The sequence below is a fragment of the Ceratotherium simum genome, chromosome 3 (assembly GCF_057802395.1).
Source record: "Ceratotherium simum simum isolate JZ-2026a chromosome 3, ASM5780239v1, whole genome shotgun sequence".
NCBI lineage: Eukaryota > Metazoa > Chordata > Mammalia > Perissodactyla > Rhinocerotidae > Ceratotherium > Ceratotherium simum.
In genome coordinates, this window is record NC_141902.1 from 93,029,382 (window position 1) to 93,049,162 (window position 19,781).

The 19,781-nt window shown below is 41.7% G+C and overlaps 1 protein-coding gene across 2 annotated transcripts in view; it reads right to left on the bottom strand.

Annotated features, from left to right (window-relative positions):
• Positions 1–19,781, bottom strand: part of AP3S2 (adaptor related protein complex 3 subunit sigma 2) — a 58,170-nt gene that overhangs the window by 15,883 nt on the left and 22,506 nt on the right. The window contains exon 4 of one of the 2 annotated variants that reach the window (XM_004431950.3): positions 18,566–18,637. The exons of the other annotated variant lie outside the window; for it this stretch is intronic. Within the exon in view, the coding sequence (XP_004432007.1) occupies positions 18,566–18,637 (72 nt within the window). The remainder of the gene's footprint in view (positions 1–18,565; positions 18,638–19,781) is intronic. 2 annotated transcript variants of the gene reach the window in all.

The following is a 19,781-nucleotide window of genomic DNA, read 5'->3' on the forward strand; positions in this document are numbered from 1 at the left end:
GCACGCACTGATGCACTGCTTGTTGAGCCATGCTGTGGCGGCGTCCCATATAAAGTAGAGGAAGATGGGCACAGATGTCCGCCCAGGGCCAGTCTTCCTCAGCAGAAAAGAGGAGGATTGGCATCAGATGTTAGCTCAGGGCTGGTCTTTCTCATTAAAAAAAAAAAAAAAAGAATTGTTAATCACTGATAAGAGATCTAGTCTACTATATAAAAAGGTAAATGCTGTTAACTTTTTCTATCCCTTCTTGGCTTGGTTGGTTTCATTAATTCCTAGGAAAGGCGTCCAGAGTGTAAAGAGGGAAGAGATTCTTGGTGGATGGGGTATGTGTCATCTTCTTGTCCATGCTGGAGGGTATGGTGGCTCTTAATAGGCCAAAGGGTAGGAGGACACTCTAAGTGGACTCAGCACTGAGAGGAGACGAGAACATCATTTGAGTAATTTTGGCCCAGAGTCAGTCTCTAGTTTCCATATTATCCATTTTAGAAAGAAATGAAAAGGGGAAGAAGGCATAAAAACGCCTTTCAGAAATCTAGTTTATATGCCTTCTTCTCTCTTTTATTCCACTTTTATTCCTATTTTAATAGATAATCCCACTTTTATTCCAAAGTCCAATGTTTTATCAGTGTTTTAAGACATGCTAAGGACTGCCTATCCTCATTCCCTGTGGGTTGCCTTTCATCTTCCTTGTCTACAAATGAACACACCATGGCAATTAGATTCAACAACTGTGGGCCGGCCCTGTGGCTTAGCGGTTAAGTGTGCGCGTTCCGCTACTGGCGGCCTGGGTTCGGATCCCGGGCGCGCACCGACGCACGGCTTCTCCGGCCATGCTAAGGCCGCGTCCCACATATAGCAACTAGAAGGATGCGCAACTATGACATACAACTATCTACCGGGGCTTTGGGGAAAAAAAGGAGGAGGATTGGTAATAGATGTTAGCTCAGAGCTGGTCTTCCTCAGCAAAAAGAGGATTAGCACGGATGTTAGCTCAGGGCTGATCTTCCTCACAAAAAAAAAAAAAAGATTCAACAACTGTTGGTTGAGTGTCTACATAGGTATAACTGCAATGAACAATATGGACACACAAAGAAATATCAGTTCTAATGAAAAGCTGACTTTCTAGCCAGGGAGACAAAATAATGCATGAAACAGTCAAACATTAAAACACCATTATCTATTTTAATGGAAACCTTCAAGTGTACTACACACTCCCATGACTTCTAAAACAGAGTATTTTCAACATGACCTAGCTTCTTCTTTGTCACCCACTGTTAATGTCAATTAATGAATTTACTCTATGCTGATATATCCTTGGGAACTCTCAGGCGTACAGGGTTCCTTGGTCCCAAGCAGTTCTGCTAATGTAAAGAAAGCAGGCAAAGAAAGCAACCTGCTCTGTAAAGTTCTATTTTTCTCTTTTCCTTGCTATTAGTGTCTCCTGAACCAATCTTATGACCTTTCTCTGTCTTCAGACTGCAAATTTCCATGGTTTTCTCAAGATGTCTTCTTGCCATGAAATTCCAAAAGACTCAATTTCTAGCCCTTGATTTGCTTTCTTTCTTTCTCTTTCACTCATATGATCATACATTCTTTCAATGGAAACAAATGAATCTAGTAGAATCTCATCTTATGTGACATTTAAGTTTCAAAGTCACCAAGTAAGACGGAAACCATACATTGCCAAAAATTCTTTAAATCACCTATGTAGTCCAACTCGGCTAATTTTTCCTCCACTGATGGAACTGAATACTTTTTTTTTCCCCCAGTTGAGCACTAGATGAAGTGGCTGGCTTGTTTAGGGACCACATAAATTGAAAATCTGTGTTGCATCTTTAAGCATTAAAATCACTCTAAGCACCATACGATGCTTATGAGAGGACAGGCACACGTGAGCAGAGGCAAAGAAAGGCTGAGTCAAATCTTTCACCTCACACTCACTCCAGGCAGTGAGTGGAGCACCTGTCTACTCTTTCTTTTTGCCCAATGGTTAGAGGTGAATCTGTATAAGCTGAATATGTGTATGTGAGCCCACTGTACCCACTACACACAAGATAATGCATTAGGTTCAAGGAATTCACTCACTTTCACCAAAAGAAAGTGATCTGTTACAATGTCTATTTTCAAATATGCTTAACATCACAGAATGTTAAGAGCTGGAAAGAGGAAATGAAGATAAGATGTGGACCCTGTCCTCAAAGGGCTTAGAATCAAGTAAAGAAGATAGAGCATGTATGGAATTAACTATGATAAAAGGAAGACTGTGATAAGCACCATGACCCAAGTACAAACTACTATGGAAGTTTAGGGGGGGATGGGGCTTAAACTAACTGGTTTATGGAGAAGGCATCCAGGCAGAGGGAATGGCAAATCGCCCAGCAACTTGTTAACTAGTCTTCATGCTCTGCTAATAATTCTTCTTCTTTAATAAAAGGGTCACTCACTCGCTGCCTTTGTTGTATGCTCTTTAAGTGTGTATAGTTGACTGGAGCAAAGTATACTCATTGCATGTTATTCCTTCCTTTTTTTAAAAAATGAATTCCTATTATGACTCAGAGTTCTAATTTTTTTTTTTTTTTGGTGAGGAAGATCGGCTCTGAGCTAACATCTGCCAATTCTCCTCTTTTTGCTGAGGAAGACTGGCCCTGGGCTAACATCCACGCCCATCTTCCTCCATTTGATATGGGACACTGCCACAGCATCGCCTGACAAGCGGTGCGTCTGTGTGCGCCCGGGATCCGAATCGGCGAACCCCGGGCCAACCCTGGGCCGCCGCAACGGAGCGCGTGCACTTAACCGCTTGTGCCACTGGGCCGTCCCCTCTCTGTACTTTTTAAAAAATGTTCCAGCAGGACTTTTTCCTTTCTCATCTACTGTTTCACCCTCTCTCATTTGCTGCCTGTCGGCAATACTGGTCCCAAATGCTAAGGCCAGTACCGGGTAAAGAAAATGATCCAGTCCTTGTCCTCTTGAATTTTATCCTCTCTCTGGTTGGTTATCTGCTAACAAAACATGACCCAAATACACCCCTTTCCACGATGAGGATGCTAAAGCAGGAGAGAACGTGAAGGGCGGCATAGCAGTATGGAGAGTGGAGGCTCTGGAATCCGAGTCCTGGGTCTGAATTCTGTCTCTGCCACTTACAATAGCTGTGTGACCTTGGAGAAACTGACAGGTCCTAGCTCTAAACCTCAGTTTTTTCATCTGTAAAATGTGGAGAACTAGAGTTCTTATCTGACATGCCTATTCTAAGGATAAAATAAGATGATGCAGGAAATAAAGGAGACATTGTAATTAAAGCACTTAGCTATTATGTGCCTGACACTTAAGTAAGTACTTGACGAATACTAGCTAATGTAGTAATTATAATCAAAGTCATCCTGCCAACCTCCTTCCCAATGCAGGAATTTATTCTCTGGCTGTTGAGACAGAATAGATCCTTCAGCTTGGTGAAGAGCTCACTACTGTTCCTAGGCTGCCCAGTCTACGGTGGAGCAGCAATAATTGTCAGAAAGTTCTTAACTGTATTGAGCTACAATGCAAATGCAACCATTTCCATCCCCTGTGCCACCTGGAGCAGCAAAGAATAAGTCCCTGCCCTCTACCCTGAGATTCTATCACTCTTCCTAATATGACCATATGACAGGCAGTTAAGTAAGTGAAGCACAATTTATTTGACCATCAAGAAAAAATTCCAAATGCATGCCTGGATCCACAAACATGTTTCTAAGGAGATGATCTCCACCCCCACAGTTCCTGTTCCTTCTAAAGCACTGCTCCTGGAACGGCCCTGGGCCCTGCTCTACCCTCTCTAGCCCTTTACATGGTGGGTCAAAAACTTACAGAGCTATAACATCCTTAAAGACAAGTTATACAAATAATTCAGCGCTGCTGCAGCACAAAGTTCAAAGCAGGAAATGGCAAGAGGTGAGGCTAGAGATGCAGCAGGCTGGGAGAGATCTCGGAGATCTTTGTAAACAATGTTAAGGGGCCTTAGCCCCATTCTTTAGGCAGTGGTCTCCTACCTTTTTTCTAAACTCATGAAAATGCACTTGCATAACACACTTCCCTCAATCACTCAGTGTCATCTGGCATTCATAAGGTTCTGAGGAAGGCAGGGGAAGGAGTGAGGCATGTCCTCTTTCTCCTTAAGAATTACTGCTATGGGGAAAAGACAGCCACTGAATAATTCAAACAACAGAGGTAGACAGTCAAAAACACATTATTAATATGTCATTAGGCTGGTGTGTAAAGGATGGATTTAAGGGGATAATATCGGAGGCAGAGAGAAGAGTAGGAAAAAAGTAAAAATAAAGACAAAATCACCATTTATTGAGCCTTTAAGCAATTATTCACTAACTCTAATCCTCAAAATAACTATGAATGGTGGATGTTACTCTATTTCATTAAAGCTAAGACTCCATGGATTATAAAACACACCATTATTTTATGTACCACTAAAAAAGAAAAACATTGCTAATTAAACAATGAAATGTCAACAACTGTAAGACAAATCGTGATTTGAGATGTTAAAATCATAACTATTCCAAAAAAAAGGAGTCTGAGAACTGATGAAATATGGTATCATCCCTGTAAAACAACTGAATAAACTGAGGCACAAAGAGGTCTTTAAGAGGCTGCCTAAGTCACACAGTTAGAATCATAAAGCCAGAAGCCCGAGAGGCCACTTCGGGCAGAATCCCACTCGAGGAACACAGGGCTCCTCCTGAGTCCATCCAGAGGTTATCTCCCAAAGGAGCAGAGGCAAAGCTGAGGGAGTCCTACTGAAACCCAGGAGCATGCACAGGTCATAACCTTGAAAGTCAAGGTCTAATCAGAATCTGCTTTTTAAAAATAGGCCTCTAGCTGTGCTAATTGACATTTATCTGAAAAGTACTTTGAAAATTAAAAAAAAAAAAAACCCACACAGAATTAGGACACATACGTATTACACATCAACCAATCAACTATATTTGAGTGCTCTGCACTGTTCAGATAACCAATGAAGTATTCATACTGACACTATTCCAAGAGTTTACAATGTACTGGAAACAATTAGGACTAAAAACTTCAGAGCATGAGCAAGAAGACAAATAGCTTGGAGAACTACAACACTGGAGTTCAGAGAGACTTCATCAAATGTAAAATCTGAGCTAGGCCCTGAGTCTGGAAAGGTTGACAGGGGAAGGTGAGAGTAATTCAGGGTGGGGAAGGGGTGTGGGCAAAGGCAAAGAGGCGGGAATTGGGATGTATGTATGGAAGACAGAGGAAGATACATCTGATGGGCATGAGAGGTCAGTGTCCCAGAGCAGAGACAGCCTGAAAGCCAAGAGGGTCCCTAATGCAGAGATCCTTGGAGACCACAGGGAAGATCGCAGATTGAAGGGAAAATGGGAGAAATGTTTTCTACAGGAGGGACGTTGGAGGAAAGACTGGATGTAGCTGCTGTAGTTACCTAGAGCTGATATGTTAGTTACCTGGATTCAAGTAACGGGAAGAGAAAATAGAGAAAAGAAAAGAGGTGGACCTGAAGAAAATATTGAAAGAAGTCATACCTATCTGGGAGTTCATGCCTTGAAGCAAGATGGTACTGCTGACAGAACTAGGAAAGTTAAGAGAAGACAATGGGTGACGGGGCAAGTGGGTGACAGGGTAGGAAGGAAAGGAGGTGGAGTAGGGAGGAGAAAATGAGTGGTTTGGTGTACACTAAGTTGGCAGTGGTGGCAGGTCATTCAGATGGAAAGGTGCTGTACACTCCTGGAAACACAAGTGTTTAGCTAGGGTCAAAATGAGATGTAGGTTTGTCACCTATCTGCGTCAAAGCAGATGAATGCTCAAAGGTGAATGCACGAAGAGAAAGGCAGCAGGGTGCCAGGGACGGAGCTGTGGGGAATGGGCCCACTTCTCTCACTCTCTAGGAAAGAAAAAGAATAGCAGTCTTAAAACCCAAGGGGTCAGGCCCAGTTGGCAGGGAATCTTCCACTACTTCCATGAGACTTCTATAACGAACATCAAATATGATACTTATAGGGTAAATTCAGGTATATGGATTCTGAAAATCTAAAGGGACACACTTATGTAGTGACTGGGCAAAAAAATAAGGAAGTGCTCAGCTCCAGGCTAGGAGAGGATGTCCTCCCTTCAGTGCTACTAGTAGTTAAACCACGGAGGGGATGGGCCTGCGCATCCTTCTGCTGTAAGCTGCTGGAAATGTCTCCTGGTACAGACCTGGCTGACTTCAGAAACAGGGTCAACAATCTGTTCTCTACAGAACATGAACCTTAATTCTTGAAGTCATAAGCATATAAGGCCACAGAGATTTAACGACTGAGATGTAAACGTAGTCTACCGTTTTCACTAAGCTCACAGATCTATCTGCTTTCAGACTCTCATGATGTGTCCTAAGGCCATTCTGGGCCATTTCCATTGCTGTGCACACACTCCTGTGGCCCTCCCCACGTGTGCTCCAGGCCTTAATCATAGCTCCCAGGCTAGGGTGAAGGGATAATTTGCAGACAATCTATCAATTTATCTGGCTTCAAGCTCAGACTTTGCCTCTGAGCAGCAGAGTGGTTTAACTGTTTACCGTGCTAGGCAATAAAGCTTACATAGAGAAAAGATTGTCTGTAGTCTTCAGTGCAGTGGGCCTAAAAGACCCAGGGTGATAAACAGGCAATTTATGCAGACAGTACAACATTTCTAAAAGTTAGTGCCCACACTTACCTAGCTCCCCTCCCCAGAGGTAGTGAATCTCACCAATTTCTTTGGTTAACAATGACCTACAATGACTCATCCAATCCTCTTCCCCACCCCTAACTCATCTATTACTTCCCACTTTTCTCACTTCTATGGTTCAAAGTCTTGGTACTTGTTGTTCCAGCTACCTGGAATGTTCTTCTCAGGAGAGCCACATATCTCTCAATTCTCTTACTTCCTTCAGGTGTTTGCTCAAATGCCATCTTACCAGATATCCTTCCCTAACCACCCTACATAAAATATCAAGCCATATCTACCTACCCCTCAGCCTGCTTTACTTTCTCCCCTGCACTTATCACCACGTAACATCCCCCTGGTAGATATAAGATTCATGAAGACAGGAATGTTATATTAACTATTTCCCCAGCCCCTAGAACAGTAGATGGATAAATGAATTCAACAATAACTGAGTAACCAGTATGTGCCAAATATCGTGCTAATATCTGGAAATGCAGTGGTGAACAAGACAGTCTGATCCTTACCTTAATAATATCTGGGGCGGGGGACAAACCAAAGAATGAAATACTTACTATGTACAGGTCCTGTTCCAGGCACTTTCCATATATTCAATGCTTACATCCACCATATAAGCTGGGTACTATCACCATTCCCTGTCCACATATAAGTTCCTAAGGTACAAGTCACACAGTTTGTAAGTGGCAGAGCCAGGATTCAAGCCCAGCCACGAAGGCTCTAGAGTTTGTGCTCTTAACCAGCCAGGCAAATAAGCAAAAACAACATACTGTGTTAAATGCAACGGCAAAAGTAGTTGAGGGTGCTGGGGGGAACAAGACAAGTTCAGTCTATAGGCAAGGAGGGGAACATCAGGAAAGGTTTTCTGAAGACTAACTTCCTTGAAGGGTGAGTCAGATTGTCAGCCTGGAGACGCAGGGGGCTGGAGATTCAGTTTTGGACATAACTGAGTTTGAAGTGCAGTGAGTTCAGATGGTAATTTAGGAGTCACCAGCAGACAGATAACTGAAGCCATGGGATTATATGAGATTTCCTAAGAAGAGAGTATCTAAAAGAAAAGAGAAGGGGACCATTTAAGAGGTAAGAAGCCCAAAATGCCATATGGAATGGCCAGAAAGGTAGATAAAATATCAGGTGAACGGAAACCAGGACCAAAGAATGCTTTAAGAATGAGAAAGTGTCTGGGGCCGGCCTGGTGGCATGGTGGTTAAGTTCGTGCACTCCACTTTGGCGGGCTGGGGTTTGCAGGTACCAATCCCGGGCATTGACCTACGCACCACTCATCAAGCCGTGCAGTGGAGGTGTTCCACATACAAAATAGAGGAAGACTGGCACAGATGTTGGCTCAGAGACAATCTTCCTCAAGCAAAAGGAGGACGATTGGCAACAGATGTTAGCTCAGGGCCAATCTTCCTCATCAAAAAAAACATAAAAAAAAAAAAAAGAGAAAGTGTCAAAACTGCTTGGTGAGAAGGACACTAGGAAGTGTCCACTGGACTCAGAAATGTAGAGGAGAAGGCTCTCCACAGTCTGATCGCCATCTACTTCTTCTCTCCGACTAATCCCATGCACACACCCCGAATTCTAACCCAGTACTCTTCATCTAGGACATACCACTCCCACGTACCACTGACCCCTCTGCATTTAGCAGAGGGGGTCAGGGATGCTAAACACTAGCAATTCCATGAAAAATGGTACTGCCCAAAATGCCACTAATGCCTTCACCAGCAGACCCTTTGTCTAGCCGAAGTTTATGCATAATTCCAAATCTCCAGCGGCCCTCACCCTTAATGTTCACACATTCCTCCCCACCCCCCACCATACCTTGAGCCTTTGTCTCCTAGAATTCTGGTTTTGGAAACAGAAATCGACAAATTCCATAAATTTTTACATATCATATCTATCATGATATTTACACTTCAAAATTCTCAAATTCTGTGGTTTAGTGAAAAGAACATGGTTAAGTTTCACGCACTTGAGCCTAAGCCTCAACTTCCTGATCTGTTATACAGGGACATTTTCACCTACTTTATAAAAATTACTGGGATAAAGTACCTAGCACAATGCCTGGCACTTGGCAGCTGCCCAATCAACATTCACTTCCCTTCCAATGACTCCCCCTCCCCTTGATGATTGCTCTACTCAAAATTCATACAGCCCTCATTGCTCTTCTCACTTAGCATTGATCTACCACCTCAAATTGCTCGTGTTTTTCCCCAGCTATCTGACTTAGGGCCGTCACTACTGTGAGGCTCGCCCAGCCTTGCCTATGTTGTTACACACTCAGCCTGGGCCACTGCACTCAGTCAGGAGGTTACCTAACAGGCTTCCATATCCAGGACCCCAGACTCCCAGCCAAAAGCTGCAGATGGGCCACCATCTATCCTGCCCACCTCCATTTCAGACCCTGGCCTCAGAAACAGCCCTATCTTCCAAGACCCACTCTTCTTTCTCTACCTCTCATCAAAAATCATTAAATAAAAGAGCTCCTGATTTGGTACTGTATTATTCTGTATAAATAATTTACATATACTTTAGTTTTATGAAGTACAATATGCAGATATACCATATATATTTGACTGAATGCAGTGTTTGTGATCACTTCTATAAATTAAAGTAGTGCAAGATGAGAGCTCCCTCATATAACACCATGCCTACTGAAAAATTACATTCAACTTATGGTACCTTTTCCAAAAATGTTGCTTACTCCAAGATCAAAGACCGTCTCCATGTGACCCATCTTTCTAGTTGAACTATGAGCTTCTTGAGGATAGGGCATCTGTCTTTTCCATCTTCGTATCTCCATATCTTGCACAGTGTCCTTCTCATTAATAAACGTTAATTTATTATAAATAATTTATCAAAAATAAACTGGGGCTAGCCCCGTGGCTTAGCGGTTAAGTGTGCGCACTCCGCTACTGGCGGCCCGGGTTCGGATCCCAGGTGCGCACCGACGCACCACTTCTCCGGCCATGCTGAGGCTGCGTCCCACATACAGCAACTACAAGGATGTGCAACTATGATACACAACTATCTACTGGGGATTTGGGGGAAAAAAAGAGGAGGACTGGCAATAGATGTTAGCTCAGAGCCGGTCTTCCTCAGCAAAAAGAGGAGGATTAGCGTGGATGTTAGCTCAGGGCTGATCTTCCCCACAAAAAAAATAATAAAATAAAAAAAAAATAAACTGTTGTTTGTCTGATAATCAGAGAAAAAAAGACAAAAACACTGTCAACAGACACTAGTACTTTTCCAAGGTCAGAGAGCCAAGGTAAGGACAGACGATTTGAGGAAAGTCTCTGTAAGGAGGGAGGTACCTGCTTCTCAGATATGGAAGCAATTATTCTGTTAGGGAATTTTAATTTCTTAAGTCATCTTAAATTTACTTGGGAAGTATATCAGATATAAATGCCAAATATTCTGTTAGAGAAATTGAAAAGTTGCTACATGAGATGCCTTTTTCTAAGATTCAACCATGTTTCTTCTTATAAAAGCATTCCTCTATTTTTCTTTTTTTTTTTATAATTTTATTTATTTATTTATTTATTTTTCCCTCAAAGCCCCAGTAGATAGTTGTATGTCATAGTTTCACATCCTCTAGCTGCTGTATGTGGGACGCGGCCTCAGCATGGCCGGAGAAGCAGTGCGTCGGTGCGCGCCTGGGATGCGAACCTGGGCCGCCAGCAGCGGAGCGCGCACACTCAACCGCTAAGCCATGGGGCCGGCCTCTCCTCTATTTTTCTGATACCAAATGATATGAAGCAAATGTCAGTGTTTCCTCTAAGACAATAAATGAAAAAACTGTGGTAGTCATTAGTAATAGTCAAAACTATTTCAGTTCTCCCCCATCCTGGCCACATGGTAAGACTGCACATCCCTTGCCCCTTAGGTGTGGCCATGTGACTTGCCTTGACCAGTGAAACGTGAGCGCAATGGGGTGTGTCACTTTAAAAGCCAACACACAAGCGCCAGGTGGAAGTACATGCTGAGGAGGATGTCCATCCACCTGGACCACCAAGTGACTCCAGTGAATGGAGACACTACAGTGGCCACATGAATGAGTGAGAAATAAACTTGGTTGGTTATAAGCTACTAGAATTTTGGAGTTATATATTACCTAGCCTACCTAGATTGATACAAACATCAAGCCTGGCAAAGGGTTCTCAACTAGGGATCAAGAAATTCTGCTTTTTATCTCAGAGTAGGCCCATTCTCTTCTGCATCCTAAAGGATAATAGCAAGAACAGTAGAACCGAATCTCAATTCCAGCCTTTTAGGGCGCCTATGCATCAGCAATCAAAGTGATATACAATTTGTTTTAACTGTAACACATCCTAATAATATCATTGGTAATAAGATTTACTATTGACTACAATCCTGGCAAATACTAGGTTTTATTGAAAAGGCCAAAAACAAACAGCTCTAAAGGTCACATTTTGCTGTTTTGTGTACACTGCCATCCTAATGCCCTTAACCAGTAATAAGGAATGATTAAACAAACCAAAAAGGTTCCCTGTAATTTTGATTGGCAGGCAATCAATGAGATTGTGCATAGAGGCAGTGCAAAGTTCAAGTAAGGAAAGTAAGAGTGTGTACTATAGTAGATATTAAGTGTAGCTTTGAGCAATCTTAGCTTTTCCTGCTTTCTTTTTTCAAAACAAAGTATAGCAATATTGGAAATTTAAGAAATCATTATTGCTGGTCTCTGTCACTTGTCCTGAGGGAATAAGATATTGGCCTCTGAAAAATACTCTGCCACAAAATTCTTAGCTATCAAGCATTAGCAGAGAAGGGCTCAGGATGCGATGGAACAAAAGGCAGACCTCATCTCCCCTTGTCTCTCTTAGGCACATCCAGAAAGAGAAACAGAGGTAGCCAGGGACAGTGAGACATGCCAACTAGCACCTTTCACATGAACTAAAACTCAAACAGAATGTCTTATTCTTCTAGGCCAAAACATGTATCCCTCACTCTTTCCGCCATTCCTGGAGACTAGCAATCAGGATACCTACTTCAACATCACGAGGGTGTGGAAGGCATTAATGAGCTTTGTTATCACAAGCTCTTTTCCCAGAAGGGACATTTAACAAGCACCATAATAATCCATTATTACTGTTTATGATCCTTTCATCTTAGGGCTCACCAGTTCATTTCAATTTTGAGCCCTCAGCATTTTCCCATTTCTGCAGCCTATATTTAGCAGAGATTTTAAATTCCATACTATGAGGTTTCTCGGGCTCAGATCTGCCCAAAAGCATACATTCCAACTCTCCTGAGATAGCCCATTGCAGATTGAAATCTATAAAAAGGCTGGATAAATTACCTTGACATAGGCACTGAATTGTGACTCTGATGACCAAATCTTGAAAGCCCAAGTGAATTCCAAACCCAGCTTTGCTGTTGAGATACTGGTAGATCGGAATATCAGGCTACTCACATGGTTTTCTTTGAACAAAACTCAACTCACCATAATTCACATCAATACCCAACTCAGTCACGATATTGAGCTGTGTCTGGGGATTTCTGAAGGCAAAAGGGAACCAACTGCCTGAGGCAAGATAAGCTCCAAATGGCACAGTCTGGAGAGCTGAGGACTACCCCAGAGACGAAACCAGACTTTGCTCCAGCCTGCAGCAGTTTCAATCATGAACACTTTTATGAGGCTAGAGACCTGAAAAGTCTTTAGTGACACTCACCTGAAGACTACCTCACTCAGAAAAAGACACCATGCCAGATCCAGTGAGGGGGACAAGAGCAAACACAAAGATAAGGACGGTCTAATCAAGTAGGGAAAACACACAGACTTACATAAACTAAGGTACAAAAGGACAGAAACAGCACTATATATGGTCCACAGAGATTACGATGGGCCAGGGTAACAAGGACAAGATTTAGGGTGGTACGACTTGAGCTGAGCTTGAAGCTCAGGCTGGATTCAGTTACAAAAAGATGTGAAAAGGCAATGCAGACAGAGGCTCTGAGCAGGAATTACAAAGTGACTAAGACTGGTCCACTCTGGCTGGAGCAGAAGGTATCTGCCAAGAAGTAATGGTAAGTAAGGGCAAGACAGAAGAGGGACAATTATGGACAGCCTTGAACGCCTGGCTAGGGGGTCAAGGCTTGATAATGGGGGACCAAAACAGGTCTGTGGCCAAGGAAGTCTAAAGAGTGCTTTAGGAAAACAAATCTAATTCCAGTGTGCAGGATTAAGAAGAAAGAAGAGAAAATGAGATTAGAAAATGTGATAGACACAACTGAAATCAAGAGGCACCATAACTAAAGACAGTGCTTGACTCACGGTCAGAATTAGGATTTAAAAAATCTATATAAAGGGGGCTGGCCTGATGGCATAGTGGTTGGGTTCGCGCACTCCACTTCAGCAGCCCAGGGTTCGTGGGTTTGGATCCTGGGCGCGGACCTACACACTGCACATCAAGCCATGCTGTGGTGGCGTCCCACATACAAAATAGAGGAAGAATGGCACGGATGTTAGCTCAGGAACAATCTTCCTCAAGCAATAAGAGGAAGATTGGCAATGGATATTAGCTCAGGGCCGATCTTCCTCACCTAAAAAAAAAAATCTATATAAAAGGCATTGCTGGGACAAGTGAGGAAATTTAAATATGAACTACATATTGAACAACAGTATTTATTAATGTTAAATTTCCCAAATATGTTAATTATGTTTTCATTTAATTAATTATGTTGCAATTATGTATGTTAATTAGAGAATTATGCACAACATATTATATAAGACAGTGTCCTTGTTCTTAGGGGATGTGTGCCGAAGTATTCAGGAATGAAAAGTCATGATGTCTGCAACTAACTCAGATGGTTCAGGAAGTATATATCCACAGAGAGAGACATAAAAGCAAATGTGCCAAATGTTAATAACTGGTGAATCTAAGAACAAGATATAAGACGGACCCTACAGGAAGAAGCAACAGGTTTTAGTGATTGACTGGCTGTTGGAAGCAAGGATGAGGGAGGGAAGGCTTTGAGTGTATTTGACAGAGAATGGTGGTAGCACCACTGGAAAAGGGAAGCTGGGGAAAGAAACGGTTTTCAGGAGACATGCTGAATCTGGCTCCAGATACAAAGTGGCAAGAAGAAATAAGACGCTAGAAAGAAATGAGGAAGAAATGTCTTCAGGCAGTTGGAAATATAGGAATAGGACTCAGGCCATACATCAGGACTAGAAATTACCAATTTGGAAATTACCTAGATGGATAACGGTTTAAGTATGAGAAACGGATGAGATCTATAGTGGAAACACGGAACGGAGAAGAGCAGGGTAAGAAATGACAACATAATTTAGTGATAGAAGGTAGGAAGAGAATAAGGGTAAAACCAAGAGGGTTCTATGTGACAGAAACAAAGATGGAAAAAGCATTAAGAAGGCAGTGCTCCATGGAATGATGAATAGCATCAAATACTGCAGAAGCATTAGAGAACGCGATGAGTGGCAAATGGGATTAGGAAATCATCAGCGAATTTTGGGTAGGACAGAAAACCAGGTTATGGGGCTCCAGAAAGGGAACAGATGAAGTAGAAATGCAAGACTGGGTGTAAATCACTCCCTCATTCAAGAAGTTTACGTTAAATGAAATGATAGAAATGGAACGACAGTTAAAAGGGGCAGCAGAAACACAGGAAGAGCTGATTCTGTGAGAGACTGGGGCCATGTGGAAAGATCTGTAGTTACACAAGAAGGAACAAATAAAGACCCCTCAGAGACGAGCTGAAGAAGCGAGATTGTGGTGTACATTGGGGAAAGACAGGAAAAGGACTTAGCTCTAGAAACAGAACGGAGCAAATCTTCCTTTAAGACAGGAAGAAAAGGAGAGATAAGAAGTAAAGAGAGCAGCAGTGATTAAAAAAAGAGTATTAACAAAAACAATTTAGGAAGCTGAAAAAGAAATCTCCAGATTAGAAATAAACAAATTGCCAGGGCAGCAGGAATTCAGTCATATCTGGTCCTTACACAGGCCTGCTACTCTAGCCACATCTGCTTAGGGTAATGGGGCAGCTCTCTGTGACAATCTAATGCAGAGTGTAAAGGTCTAGGGACTGATGGGAGTTCTGATGTTAGGTGGAGAGATTCTTCAATTAAGAAGGATGGCATGGAGCCGGCCCTGTGGCTTAGTGGTTGGGCACGTGCGCTCCACTGCTGGCGGCCCAGGTTCGGATCCCGGGCGTGCACCAATGCACTGCTTGTCTGGCCAGGCTGAGGTGGCGTCCCACATACAGCAACTAGAAGGATGGGCAGCTATGACATACAGCTAATCTACTGGGGCTTTGGAGAGAAAAAGGAGGAGGATTGGTAATAGATGTTGGCTCAGGGCCAGTCTTCCTCAGCAAAAAGAGGAGGATTGGCATGGATGTTAGCTCAGGGCTGATCTTCCTCACCAAAAAAAAAAAGGATAGCATTCAAGGTGATATTCCTACTATCTTATGACAGGTCCTTTGCCTATCTGAGTAAAAAGACCATTTTCTACTATCAATAGAAGATATGTCTGAATTAGCAACTGCTCTATGTGAGGGCAGAGATAAGCTTGAAATCCCACTAAAAGAAAATCACCTGCTGCAAGACACCTTCAGACATTTGAAAGGTGAGTAGAGTGCGATTCTGACTCCTTACATCATCCCTTTTCAAAAACCTCAGGAGATATGGAGAGTAATTTCCTGATGTCATGTGAACAACTAAAAATAAAGTTTTATAAACTGTAAAAGAAATGTGCAGCAGCAGCAAAATATTTTATGGAACTTATTTGAAGATAAGACATATGAGAAAGAACATTTTTATGGCCTTTTATTTCCTTTTAAAGCCATGCCCAATAAAATAGTTAGGACTGGAATTACTTTACTGCTTTAGCAGGTATCCTTACAAATATTTAAAAAACAATATTAGAATGATAAGGCAAAAAATCATGACTACCTTAGGAGATGGAGAAAAAGCTTTTGATACATTTTAATACCCTTTCATGACTAATACTTCTTACCCACTAGGAAGAGAAGGGAGCAAACTTCCTTAACCTGATAAAGAATATTTACCAAAAAACCTACTATACTTCAAATACTATATATATAGCAAATACTGTACTTCATGGTGACAGAATGAAAGCTTCTCTTTGAAATCAGGATCCAAACGAGATGCCTACTATCACTACTTGTATTCTACATTACACTGGAATTCCTAGTCAGCAAAGTAAAGCACGAAAAAGTCATGAAAGATACAAGGATTGGAAATAAATGGGCAAAATGTTTACAGATAAAATATCAGAATTAATAACAGTTTAACACAATCTCTGGATTCAACATCAACATACAGAAATAAAGTGACATCTATATAGCAAAAATAAAAAAATGAATATGCTTAAAACATACATAAAGTACAGGTATCTAGGAACAAATTTAATAAGAGATATATAAAACCACTATGGGAGAAATTATAAAAGTTCATTGAGAAACCTCAAAGACGACCTAAAGAAATGGATATACCATAATACAGATAAAACTCAATATTGTAAAGATGTAAATTCTCCTCAAATGTTCTATAGATTCAGTGCAATTCCAATCAAAATCCCAACTGTGTGTGTGTGTGTAACTTATAAGCTGACTCTAAATTGTATATATGTGTGTGGGTGTGTGTGTGCATGTGTGGGGGTGTGTGTGTGTAACTTATAAGCTGACCCTAAATTGTATACTAAAATGCAAAGGACCCAAAGCTCAATTTCCCAGGGGACTTGCAATTGCTTCCTCCAGGTGTATCATCCCACAGGCTCCAAAGTTTTCAGTTGGGCAGCTAGCATTCCCAGACAACTTCTATAAGCAGTGAGCACCCAAATAGATTGCCTGGTGTCCACACAGTTTGTGTACCTCCTCACAGGTAAGGCTACTCCCACAGTTGCCTGATAAAAGAGAGCACACTTACAGAGGAGGGTGGAGGGTGAGTCACTCCAGCAGAGACTGGCCCCAACACACCTCTCCATGGGGACATTTGGAGGATGGGAGACCTGTTCCTTCTCTTCTCTTGCTTGGGAATTTCCCCTCTCCCTAGTAAAACCTATCCCTTAATCCATGCTTTGAGATGTGGATTCATCTCCTGCCTGATAAGCAACAGGTGGCATCTGCAAAAGTATCTACTTTGAAACTAGGTGGTAACCCCAAAAGTAACATCTTGTATTTCACAATAAAAAAGATTGTTTTAAAACGATAACAATAAGGTCTATAGAAGGCATTCCTCCGACATTCTCAAGTCTCTTTAACTTTAACCTTTTTTTCCCACTAGTACAAAAAGAAACTAGATTTGAACTATGGCTCTCCTTAACAGAAATTACAAGATAGCAGCACCTTTAACAACTGACAAGCCTAAAGCAACTCCAACTGCTTGTAAAGAGGGGGCTAAGAGGTCTCTGAAGTTTCTAAAATCCTTTCAAAGGGATTTTAGAAAAGGGAGAGTGACCACCTCAAAAGCACCTGTGAGCTCTGGAAGCCTTGTGAGGCTATCAGGAAGCCCCAAGTCAGGTATCTACAGAAGGAATGGGGTTCTGGGATTCTCCCACATCAGGCTGCTCATCAAGCCACAGAGCCAAGCGAGATGTTGAGAAAGAAAACTTCACTCCTTTCCAACATTCAACCTTAAGAATGCACTCATTGGGCCGGCCCCGTGGCTTAGCGGTTAAGTGCGTGCGCTTCGCTGCCGGCGGCCCGGGTTCGGATCCCGGGTGCGCACCGAGGCACCACTCCTCCAGCCATGCTGAGGCCGCGTCCCACATACAGCAACTAGAAGGATGTGCAGCTATGACAGACAACTATGTACTGGGGCTTTAGGGGAAAAATAAATAAATAAAATCTTTAAAAAAAAAAAAAAAAAAAAAAGAATGCACTCATTGCGTAAGCCCGGAAAGTATCATCTGAGAACCGTGGGAGAGTTAACAGAGACTGGAGATCCTATTGGAAAATGACAACAAAGTCCTCTAGATGGATCTAAAAACACCTACTTCATCAGGATGAAAACAAGTTAATAAAGGATCATGGTTAGCAATGAGTAGTGGTCTCCTAAAAATCATTATCTCCCTCCAAGGGCCACAGATCGTAGTGACAACAAATAGCTGAAGAAAAACCAGGACCAAGCAAACCTAAGATGTACCAGTCTCCACCAGTGAACAGCACAGGGTACAGCATGTGCCTAGTTGGACAAAATAAATGTGCTAGTTCCTATCCCCTTGCTGGCTATCTCCCATGTTTAATTTGGCATGAGAGGAGATAGGCCATGTCAGTTATGCTAGCAACACAAATCGGAGAACATGTACTTTAGAACGTTTCAATTCTGCCTCTGACAGTTGGTTTCCCTAGAGTATATCACCTGACCTCAAAGTATGTTACTGATATCTTAGTCACTCCATTACTCTTTAGGAAAAATATAAATTTTACTAGGAAAGTCAAAGCCCCTGTGTCAAGATTATTCCAAAGCCTCACTGTTATTGGACTATGTCTAGGAAACTCATTTGTAATCAACATAAAATCAACTATTTATCTCACCTTTGGCCTGGTAGCCAGTCATTCTAGTGATACCATTGTCCTACACCAAAAAGTCTGTCTGTAAAAGATGAACCATGATATAGTCCCAGTAATAATCCTGTGTGCGTTAAAACTGGTAACAGATCTTGGCAAAATACCCCCAAAACTATTAAACTTAAGTTATTAAATAAAACAGGTTCTAGGACTATCCCTAGAGTAAAAAACCAAAACAAAGAACATGAAGGCAGAGAGGTGGCTAGAGATGTCCTAGGCCCTTAGTTTTTTGGTAACTCTGGTTTGGGAGAGAAGGTACCTTATCCATATGGAAGATCAAATCCAATTCACAAACATTTTCAAAACACTTATCCAGGGTCTCCACAAAAACCTAGGAAACAAGGAGAAATAGATAAAGAAGAGAAATAGGGACATATCACATCTTCATAAATGTCACATTTGAAAGTAAAGGGGTCAGTCATGCTACTATTTGCCTTATGATAAATCTTAAAAAAAAAACAAAAACAAAAACTACCAACATTAGCTGATCACCAATCATTAGCTTATCCCAATTCTGAGGCAATAATCTAGGACAGGACAATCTTGTTTTAGAATAGCAACACAACCAGCAGACACATGTGGTTTTCTTTCCTCCTTTATAAGATGCTAATTTACATAAAAGAATAATAAACTGAAATACCAACTACTTACAATATTATGTCCTTTCCCCAAACCTCCATGTATACATGTACAAAAATTTTTCACTATTACAGCGTTAACATAGTTTTGTCCTGCTAATTTCAATTAACATTAACTTCAGAACACCTTTCCACGAATCAACTTAATTTTCAATGAATCAACTTAATTTATATGCTTATAATTTTAATTCTTTAACTTTTTTTTTTTTTGGTGAAGAAGATTAGCCCTGAGCTAACATCTGTTGCCAATCCTCCTCTTTTTTGCTGAGGAAGATTGGCCCTGGGCTAACATCCGTGCCCATCTTCCTCCACTTTATATGTGGGACACCTGCTGCGGCATGGCTTGATGAGCGGTAGGTCCACGCCTGGGATCCAAACCTGCAAACCCTAGGCCGCCAAAGTGGAGCATGCAAACTTAACCACTATGCCACTAGGCCGGCTCTCTAATTTAACTTTTTAATATAACATTTAAACAAAAAAGTATACAAATGATAAGGGTACAGCTTAATGAGTTTTCAGAATGTACACACCAAGTAACCACCATGTACATATTAAAATGGAATATTACCAGCTCCCTAGAAGCCCCCTACTTGCCCCCTCAGACACCACCCCTCTCCAAAGGTAACCACAATCCCAACTCCTATCATCATAGTTGAGTTTTGCCTGTCTTTGAATTTACTCAGATGGAGTCATACAACATATACCCTTTTTGTCTGACTTCTTTCACTCAACAATGTTTGTGAATTCCTCCATATTGTTGGATGTCATAAAACCTTGGCATATTCACTGCTGTATAGTATTTCATACTAAAACTTATTTATCCATTCTCTTATAGAG